The sequence below is a fragment of the Bombus fervidus genome, chromosome 1, assembly GCF_041682495.2.
Source record: "Bombus fervidus isolate BK054 chromosome 1, iyBomFerv1, whole genome shotgun sequence".
NCBI lineage: Eukaryota > Metazoa > Arthropoda > Insecta > Hymenoptera > Apidae > Bombus > Bombus fervidus.
In genome coordinates this window covers 15,274,489-15,285,075 of record NC_091517.1, presented here as the reverse complement: position 1 = coordinate 15,285,075, position 10,587 = coordinate 15,274,489, and the positions used below count along the sequence as shown (strand labels likewise).

Sequence of the window (10,587 nt, the reverse complement as noted above, 5' to 3'; positions counted from 1 at the left end):
AATATCACATTTAAAAAAAGATCATAATATTAAATTCATAAATGTGTGGTACATTTCACGTATTTTTTACAGAACTTTTGAAATATGAAAAATATGTTTATAAAAATATTTGTTACAATGACATGTACTTTATATAAGAATTTGAATAAAAATTATATCACCTACTGAAATAACTAAAATTTTATTTTAAATTATTTGGATATATTAATTTGTTTAACAAGAATGAGGTTATTGGTATATGACTACATATATGTGTTGTAATTTATAATATTATTGATGTAATATATTTATAATTCTAATATATCTAGAAGATCTAATAAGTAATATGACAAAAATAATATTTATATATATAAATCTTATTTACAATAGATGATATATACAATCAAGTTTATATTTATTTGATTTTGATATTAAATATATATATATTTTTGCCATTGTCTGGGCGTTTAGCGTCTATATATATAAAGTACAAAAGTACTTTTATGTTTGTTCGCTTATAACTTTACAGCTACTGAATCGATTTGAATCGGATTTGGATCGTTCGGTAGAAAATGTTCCAAAGGTGGTGTAGTCAAAATAGCATTTTATTTATTATCTCAAAATACTAAAACATTCAGAACAAATAAACTGCACATTGACTGATGACGCGACGGTGAGAGACGGCCCGAAGAGACCGATTATCATTCTTCGATTGTGCTTGGAATAAGTTTGAGCACTGTATGTAATAGTGAAGAAGATAAGGCTTACGTTTTAGAATAAAGATAACCACCGTGGCGAACGGCCACTCACGCCAATTCATGGTAATCTATATGAAAATATATAGATTTCTTTTTTATGCTTTATTTATATATATATATATATACAAATGAATACGACAAAAAAGCATTGTACATAAAGAAATATTATAAAATTATTAAATATGTAATTTTCTTCAAACGATTGCTATCTACTTCCTTTTTGTTTTAACTTATTCTTTATTATTTCTATACTATTTACTATTCTATATTCTATTTAATATTAAAATCTATCTAAAAATTCAATTACAAAGGACATACATCCGGTCAAAGACCATCAGTTAGTATATATATATATATATATATACATATATACACACATATTGTAAAGCATTAAAGTCATAACATTTGAAACTGCTAATTAGGTTAGGATGATGCAAGTTTTGTATGCAAAGACTAATTATTTATACATGAGGTTTACTTCTTTTTTTACATATGGTTTATAGTTAAAATAGATAAATTACTTTTACGACAAACAGTTCAAATATTATCACATCAAACTGTTTCTTACAACATGATATTAAAGATTGAGTAGAAGCATCGGAGATCGGAGATAACAGAAAGTTTAGACAACGTCACAGTGCGAACGCTCTTTCTACACTGATATATACATGCAACGATTTCCTCGTGTCTTTTTGGATATCGAACGTGAATCATTCAAGAGTGTAATGATAGTTAATGTGAACAGTATTTTATATTATTTGATTAAATTAAGAGAAATATATTAACATTAATACTAAATATCGTATACGCGAATATATTCAAAAAGTTATGTATGTAGAAACAAGTAAAAATTTGCAACAGAATTCTAGACACGTGATATTTATTTGACAATCTTTCTTTGTATATTTGTGTGAACATTTCTTTAAAAATAATTGTACACAGAATTTTTGTATTGAAATATTTTTGAGTAAAGCTTCTCATAGAGAGGTAAATTTAATTGTATAATTTTTATTTTTTAGAAGAGAAGTAATGAGATAGATAAGATATACTTTACGGTTTTCATCACTTTTGGATATTTCCAGTTTCTAGAGATTAAAAATGGCAAAGAGGTTACAACCATCTTGGATGCCACCAGAAAGAAAAAGCAGCTCGGTTCTTAAATTATACAACAGCTTAACTAGGGAGAAAGAAATATTTGTCCCTCAATTTGGAAATCATATATTATGGTATAGTTGTGGACCTACTGTTTATGATGCATCACATATGGGACATGCTAGGTACAAAGTTGCATATAAAATTATGTATTTAAAAAATGCATATTATTTTATTAAAATGCTATAGATAATAATATTTATTTTTTATATATTTGTTATCATTTTTGTCACTATTTAGATCATATATATCTTTCGATATATTAAGACGTGTCTTATCTGATTATTTTGGGTACGATATTTTATATGTGATGAATATTACTGATATAGATGATAAAATTATAAAGAGAGCTAGACAAAATTATTTATATGAGAAATATATAGAAGAAAATCATACTCTTGATGAAATCCTGGATGATGCAAAATATGTAATGTGTATTTTTGAAGATACAGTGAAGAATACGAATGATACAGATAAAAAATGTATGCTAGAGGCATTGTTGTGCAATGTGGAGAAAGCTATTGAAAATTTGGAAAACGTAGTAAAGCTTAAAGATGAAGAAAAAATGAAGGAATATCAAGAAGTATATATATATTTTTCATATTGTTAGAGTATAAATAATAAATTTATAAGTAGAGATTATGTCATTATTTAATATTAATAATATTCTTATTAATTTTATTTAATAATTTATCTAAAGATACTATCTTTGTAACTTCTATGGATACAGTTATTATTAAAAGAAGCACGAGATCCTTTGGCAGAATGGTTGGATAAAACGAAAGGAGCTACAATTACAGAACATTCCATTTTTACCAAATTATCACAACATTGGGAAATGGAATTTCACAAAGATATGGATTCTTTAAATGTAATATTAAGTATATTTTCTTGATTTTAACTATATATATTTATTAATTATATTGAATAATTCATAATAAAATTTTCATTAGATATTAAGGCCAAATGTTTTAACAAGAGTTAGTGAATACATACCTGAAATTATAACATTTATTGAAAAAATTATAGAAAATGGAATTGCATATGAAAGTAATGGTTCTGTATATTTCGATGTTGCTACCTTTGATAAGCAGGATAAACATTATTATGCTAAACTCGTCCCAGAAGCATATGGTGATACATCGAGTTTGCAAGAAGGAGAAGGTAAAAATTCTTTTTTTTTTTTTAAGATGAATATATTCATTTTTGATAACTTTTAATATTTTTATTAGGAGATTTAAGTGGTTCAAAGGTATCTGAAAAAAAATCACCAACTGATTTTGCACTTTGGAAGTGTTCAAAGGAAGGAGAACCTTGGTGGGAAAGCCCTTGGGGTAAAGGACGACCAGGTTGGCATATAGAGTGTTCAGTTATGGCATCTATAATTTGTGGAGAAAGTTTAGATATTCATACTGGAGGGATAGATTTGAAGTTTCCCCATCATGATAATGAAATGGCACAAGCAGAAGCATATTATAATAATTCTAATTGGGTTAAATATTTTCTTCATTCTGGTCATTTGACCATAGCAGGATGCAAAATGTCAAAATCACTAAAAAATTTCATTACTATACAAGATGCATTAAAAAAGCACTCAGCAAGACAACTTAGGCTTGCATTTCTTTTGCATTCATGGAAAGATACATTAGATTACAGTGATGATACCATGCATATGGCCATTCAATATGAAAAGTTTTTAAATGTAAATATAACTATTTGTTATATAATATTTTATAATTATTTTATTTAATATTATTTAATTTAACATTTAATAATGTAATATATGTACAACACCTTATTTGTATTATAGGAATTCTTCTTAAATGTAAAATGTAAAATTAGATCTTTGGGTTCAGAGACAAATATTAATACTTTTACTAAATGGACTAAATCTGAAGTGGAATTAAATGAAAAATTTTATCATGCCAGGGACTTAGTACATAACGCATTATGTGGTAAGTGAACATTTATAAATATTGTGCATTGTAATTGTATAACTAATATATATTTTGTTATTATGTAATTTAATATACATATTATATTATATAATTATATATTCTTATATTATTTTGTATGTTAATAAAACTTACAACACATTTTATTACAGACAATATTGATACAAGGAGTGCACTTGATGCTGTTAGGGATCTTGTGACGCATTGCAATATTTACATGAAAGAAATAAAACAACCAAATACACTATTACTTAGAGATGTTGCAGTTTATATTACAAAAATGTTTATTATATTTGGAGTTATATCATCGCATGATAGTATTGGTTTTCCAGTTGACAACAATACCGCGAATTTAAATGTATGTTTTATATACATTTATTTTCTCTTTACTTATTATGTTCTGACTAAACTTGTGTTCATTATAAATCTTATTAAAGGTTGAAGAAGTCGTTATGCCCTACCTTGAAATTTTGGCAAATTTCCGTGAGAAAGTAAGAAATCATGCTAAAGCTTTGAAAGCTAGTAGTATTCTTGAGGAATGTGATACATTACGTGACGATATTTTACCAAATATTGGAGTTCGTTTGGAAGATAGTAATGAAGAAGTTTGTAAAATTAAATTAGTAAATAAAGAAGAACTATTAAAAGAGAAGATTCATAAGAAGCAAATGGAGTTGGAAAGGACGTTGGAGAAGGAAAGAAGAAAAGCGGAAGCTGCAGCAAAGGAAGCGCTGAGAAAAATTCCTCCTTCTGAGATGTTTAAACTAGAAAAAGATAAATATTCTCAATTCGATAGCAATGTATGTAGATTTATAATAATAATACATTTCATTTTGTAACTAAAGAACTGTCTTGTTTAGGGTGTACCGACGCATTATATTGATGGTACAGAAATCAGTAAAGGACAGATGAAGAAGTTGCTGAAATTGCAGCAAGCCCAAGAGAAGAGATACAACGAATATCTTGCTTCTACCAATGATGCTTAACAGTTTTTGTCCGCATAGCATTAGTCTTGTATACTGGAAAGTTGATTATTCAAGAAAGATATTGGTTTCACCTTTTTAATATATTTATTTCAACATTACTTTTTTTATCATTGCATTGTTCATTAATTTATTACTGTTTATGAACGTATTTATGCTTACATAATATTTATGTTTATGTTTGTACGGTACTTAATTGAAGAAATTAATTTTATTTTGGCACATGTTTGCAATATTTTACAGGTTGCTTATTTATCGTTATATGCATACTTTCAATATCAGCCATACTATTGTATTAAATCAACATTTAAATATTATATATGATATGTTGTATTAAATAAAAATTTGTTAAATAAATTCCTCTTTAATATTAAAAAGAATCCACATGAATTTATAAAAATAGAATTTTATACGTACTATATACGATTAAACGGCTAGCTACATTTTGAGGTAAAAAGTCGTTTCGGTGATATTTGTAATAAAGTAGCCTAATGTTATTTACTATAGAGATATCTTTTAACATTGAGTTAATAGATTAGTGAAGGTATAGACATAGTATAACAGAATATGTATTTTTTTGTGTCCGACGTTTTGGGGTCACTTAAGCCCTTAGCTTTTTTGTCACATGCGACGTCATTATTCAGTATAGTAATGGTATGAATTAAAACCACTGACGAAATATAGAAAAGACAGTGTTATAATATTAATTGCTTACATATTATAAATTAAAAATTTTATTGTTTTTAATAAGTAATTAAAAGCCTTTTCTGATGTTTACGTTACGAGAATTTAGACAAAAATGAGCTTGCGCGCAAGTTCGATCGGATATTCCTTATATATATACCTGATGATAGGTTACATATCCTTGATAAGGTTGCTCGAAAGTTAACGACCTTCGCCGATGTCATGAAACATAATTTTTTCATTATAATAATCAAATTTAATTAAATTTAATAATTCTACATTTTTATTGTAAATTTATGTCTTCAACAATTTATTACAATAATCATTTTTATAATTTTTATGCTTTTTTATGAGTTAAAACAAAATTTACGCTTCTATGGTACTAGTTTTTGGCTTAGAACTATGTTAATTTGCATTAAATTTTAATTATGATGAAAACAATTATACTATGATTGATATTTACCAGTGATCAAGAATGATCACTCAGGCTAAAGAAAGAAAGATTTACCTATGTATATAGTATTTTAACTTGTAATAATTACTGGTTTTTCGGAATTGTTTTATAAGATTTTTAATTTTTACGAGCCATTATAATATCTTATAACAATTTATAAATTTGTTTAACTTAATTCTAAGTACATAAATAGACAGACGCACAGGCAACTTTGTTTTACTTTCTAATATAAGATTATATTAAAGTATTGTTTTAGTTGAATCACTAATTTAATTACTTATGTTATTTTATTCAATAACGTCTGTGGTTTGTTTTTAATATACGAGAGCATTCCATTTATTTAATCTTGTCGCGGGATAAATAGTTTATATATGTAATAAGATCATACTGATTTTCTTTACTGCTTGCGATTTGTCGTTCATGTAATAGTAGTTCACATTTAGATAAATGAATTCAATTACCAGAGGTTTACTTAATCGAGCATTAATATGTCAAAGTTTTATTTCAATAACAGAACAGATTTAAACAGACTAATTACACATTATGTTATTAATTTTGTTACAAATTGTAGGGAGCGTAACAAAACCTCTGAATAGTCGGTATTACAGAACATGTGGCACAAAGCTCCGTAGATGACAAGTTCATTTTTATCGTTGAGTCGAATACAATTCCCATATTTGCCGCAGCAAATCGCAGAGGGCGTAAGAAACACTGATCTGTTTCGAGGTCGGTATTTCAGACCGTGAAACACGAAGTTTATCCTGATGATATCAAGTCTATCTTGCATTTAGTCAATGGCGAAGATGAGGGAGTAAAGAACAATCGAAAAGTATCTTAGAGTGCAAGCAGATAATGCCATTGTTGCATATAAAATTATTATTTTCGATCGTACAAAATGTTTTGTGACACGTTGCGATTGGAAACACTATAGTCCTGGAACGAAATAAACTTTGCACCATTTCCACCTAACCGGATGAATCTGACATGTGATGCTGTCCATTATTAAAGCATAATACCCCTTTCACAATGACGCATGAGTTGGTGTGTGACAGCTTTATAAATGTAAAAGCGATATAATGCTCGACTTGCGGCGAACCAGACCGATATTCATCCCGCATTCAGAAAGTGTGAAAACGCGCGGCGTGGCGAGGCGAGACGAGAAAGGCAAACGGGTCGTGTATCATGCGCTTTTCCAACTCGGGAAAATACATCGTCCGATAATGTCTCATATCAAAAACCTGACAGAATAATTACAAAATATCTTTCGACTTTTCATATTTCTCATATTATGTACATATTTTTTTTAATTAAAAAATGGTGAAGCAATATATAGAGTGTCGGCACTATTAACCTCTATTTCTTTCGTGTAACAGGATTTTGAGAAAAATACAAACAAACGAAGTTTTACCAATTTGTATGCGTAATACGATCGCTTGAATAGATCTTTTATATTTGTTATAACCTTCATTTAACGACGAGATTGTGAATGTTTTTAAATTGGTAATTACAATTTTCTCATACATTAGGTAAAAGTGGATATAGAAACGTTTTTAATGATTTACGACACAATAGAATTCAAGATTGCTGAAATACGAAAGTTAACCGAGTGTTTTGAAGATTTTATAACATTGTATCTATTGTGTATATTGCTGAATTCAAATAATCATAGTAAACGAAATAAAATAAACGAAATAAAAGAAAAGATATAAATGCAATTATTCCTAAAGCAACCGTAACGTATCTTCCTAACCCTTCGAATCACATTGTTCAAAATTCGTTCACCGGGATCACACGATGTTCTAGCGAAATTACAAAATTCCTGTTAGCGTGTACTGGATTTTACCAGACGGTTTTCTTTTCGTTGCGATGCATGAAGAAAAAAGAAAAAAAAAATGCGAATGAGAGAAAGAGAAAGTAAAAAAGACGAGTAAGTTGACGTTAACAATGCGTGACGGTTGGCGCAAAAAATATGCTCTCGAATATGAAGTCAAGAGCGGTAAAAAAGCAAACAGACTTTTCGCTCGAATTCTTTCTTTTTCATTCGCCCCCTCTTTCACTCTCTTTCTCTTTTATACTCCATCTTTTTCCATTGGTGGCGGCGTGAATGAATACGTAAATTTTTTCGGGAGAAGTCCGATTTTCACACCCCAAAGTCGAAAGGTCTCGATTCTTGATTGACACCTGAATGTTCTCGTATGCATATATAAAGCCACCCTCTTTCTCTACTCTTCACCCTCTTCGTCACACTCTTGACACGCGGTTTCGTTTCGTTCGTCGGTTTCTCTTCACTGCGAAATCGGAGTTCGGTAACTGTTGTAATTTAACGAGCACCACTTTTCACTCGTATTACCAATGTGTTCATACATTTTTTTCCTTCTCCTGGTTTCTTTCACGCGTTGCCATTTTTTCTCCTCTTCCTCCACTTTCGTGACGCCACTGATCAGAGTAACTGAACGATATAAAAGAAAAAAAAAAAAAAGAAAAAAAAGGAAGAAAAAATACATATAGAATTGTAGAAAGGTGAAACGTTATTGTATCGAGAGATCGACTTCGTATGGTGAATTGAATCACGTTGGTAAATTAGAATAGCACCCTGGGCTCTGTAATCTGAAAGACCTGTACGTTATGCTGATCGCGGCAACGGTTTTTCTCGAATTCGTTACGTAGAAATTTGTAAGATTGATTTCGGGGGCAATGGCGAAATTAGTGGAACAAGGAAAGAACAGACTTTTCGCGAGAATTCTATACGTAGAAATATTGTTGATCATCGTACATGTAACGTTTCACAGGTTTCGTAAAGTCCAATTTTTAGCTATAATGTACTGTAAATTAAAAACCATTGGAAGATTGATTAAGATATCTCGAAATTATTTGAAGATAACTTAGAATAGAAGTTATCAAATTCTAAAATTGTTAGAAATTGATAAAAATCATCGACAAGAGTATATTGAAAATATTAATACATATTTTAAATACTAATTAAATATTAATTTTATTGAAGACCTTTCTTCAAGCAATCTGAATGGTCCTTCTAATTTTCTTTAATTAATTTGTTTCCTTCTTTTTCAATTTGTGCAATGTTTTTTTACTCAAGTATATGATATGTGCATATTTACTTAAATGTTTCATTGATTAATATATTATATATACATATATCGCTAAGCAATGATAGATTAGAGTAGAAGCGTGAATTCTTTGGTATCACAAACGAATTCCGATACCAGGAAGATAACTAGGAAGTAGACATAAATAATGCATTGTTCGGTATTCGAGGACAGGCATCCCAATGTGTGCTCGTGCGGTATCGGGGTGCGTTCGAAGGGGTGGCAGGAGGCCACGAAGCCCACTTTTATAACTCTATCGACGATTTTCAGCTACCCTCTCGTCGGTTTTCGATTTACACCGCAGACTCCACCGTGCTCTTATCCTTTTGTTTGATTTATTCCTTTTTTCCCGCGGAGGAGTGATTTTCGAAACTTTCCTAGTAGCCCAGCCGATTATTGCTATTGTTGCGCCCTTTCGGCTGATCGGTCACGTTGAAACGTTCGAAAAGTCGATGACAAATTGTCGATAGACTGTTCATCGGCCTCCTTTTATCTGTGTTACATTTATGTTATTTATGTTCAAAAATTATTATGCAAGGAATGGAGTTGTTTTTGGAAATATGATTATATTTTTTACGAATTATGTTCATTATAATTCGTATTATATTTCATCGATTTCTATCCGATTACAACAACTAGCTATTGCATTTCTCGTATTAGAATCTCTACAATTACATTTACATATGGATGCAATGAAAGTTACAATTATCTATATTCACCATGAAAAAGCTAAAGTTCCAATATCATCGAAGAAAGATGTCTTCTATGTAAGAAATTACCACTATGCATTTAATTAAATTATTGTCATATGATCTCTAACATAGTTACTTGGAATATCAATATAACTTGAAAAGCATTGAAGAATGAAGATTGAACTAAGAAATTGAATTTTAACCGAGGAGACCGATATGTATAATGCTTGCGTAATCGTTAACCGTGAGAAGCTATCCGACGAAATCGACCATCCACCATCCACCATAATTACTTCAGAATTGCTTTAAGCAGCTATAGACGCTACTTGATCGTCTGTATCCGATCTCATGGGTGAGGGTCACGCCGTGCCAGTGTGTGTTTTTCCAGCGTAAAAACAGCGTATAAATACAGCTTGTTAGACGAGTTCACCTCGAATCCGATTGCGTCTCGCGTCGTGTAATGGTACCCTTTTATGTTAATCGGTAACCCTTCCGCGTTTAACCAGCTGCGTTCGCGCATTGTCTCGGCCAAGTTTTTCACATGCTTTTTTCTGCCCGCGTGTTTTTAATGAAACAAAACGCACGCGCCTATGCTTTGACCTGACCCACGTGTCGACTCGCAGTTAGGCTACGTTTTAGGGGTCAGTTTTTGCCGTAGTTCGCGATAGTAAGGATGGAAAAAAGAGGGGGAGAAGTAACCAGAAAGAAAGGTGGCGGAGGGTGAAGATTGGCTTGAATTAAATGAGAGAGAAAAAAAGACAGAAGGAAAAAATGTCGGGCTTGATGAAAAGTAAGAGCGGTTGCAAATGAACGTAACGCGCTTTCT

At 30.3% G+C, this 10,587-nt stretch overlaps 1 protein-coding gene across 2 annotated transcripts; it reads left to right on the top strand.

Moving 5' to 3' along the window:
- The first annotated feature begins 497 nt into the window (after window positions 1–497).
- On the top strand, window positions 498–5,184 carry Cysrs (cysteine--tRNA ligase, cytoplasmic). Of its 2 annotated transcripts, none has more exons than XM_072003521.1 (10): window positions 498–770; window positions 1,829–2,014; window positions 2,130–2,472; window positions 2,620–2,760; window positions 2,843–3,053; window positions 3,122–3,591; window positions 3,700–3,844; window positions 3,997–4,202; window positions 4,282–4,644; window positions 4,705–5,184. In XM_072003521.1, exons 2-10 carry the CDS (start codon window positions 1,836–1,838, stop codon window positions 4,828–4,830), a joined length of 2,184 nt encoding a protein of 727 aa, XP_071859622.1. In that variant the 5' UTR covers window positions 498–770; window positions 1,829–1,835; the 3' UTR covers window positions 4,831–5,184. The 2 variants fall into 2 exon arrangements, with proteins under 2 accessions (XP_071859622.1, XP_071859616.1); XM_072003515.1 differs by lacking the exon at window positions 498–770 and adding an exon at window positions 1,120–1,724 and having other exon boundaries at window positions 1,820–2,014.
- Window positions 5,185–10,587: the final 5,403 nt, after the last annotated feature.

What these genes read in the sequence shown, in the direction of transcription:
- Cysrs (XM_072003521.1), top strand. Translation starts at nt 1,836, where the DNA reads ATGGCAAAGAGGTTACAACCATCTTGGATGCCACCAGAAAGAAAAAGC. An exon ending in GAGTTTGCAAGAAGGAGAAG is followed by an intron (nt 3,054 to 3,121) that starts GTAAAAATTCTT and finishes TATTTTTATTAG; the next exon opens with GAGATTTAAGTGGTTCAAAG. An exon ending in ACAATACCGCGAATTTAAAT is followed by an intron (nt 4,203 to 4,281) that starts GTATGTTTTATA and finishes ATCTTATTAAAG; the next exon opens with GTTGAAGAAGTCGTTATGCC.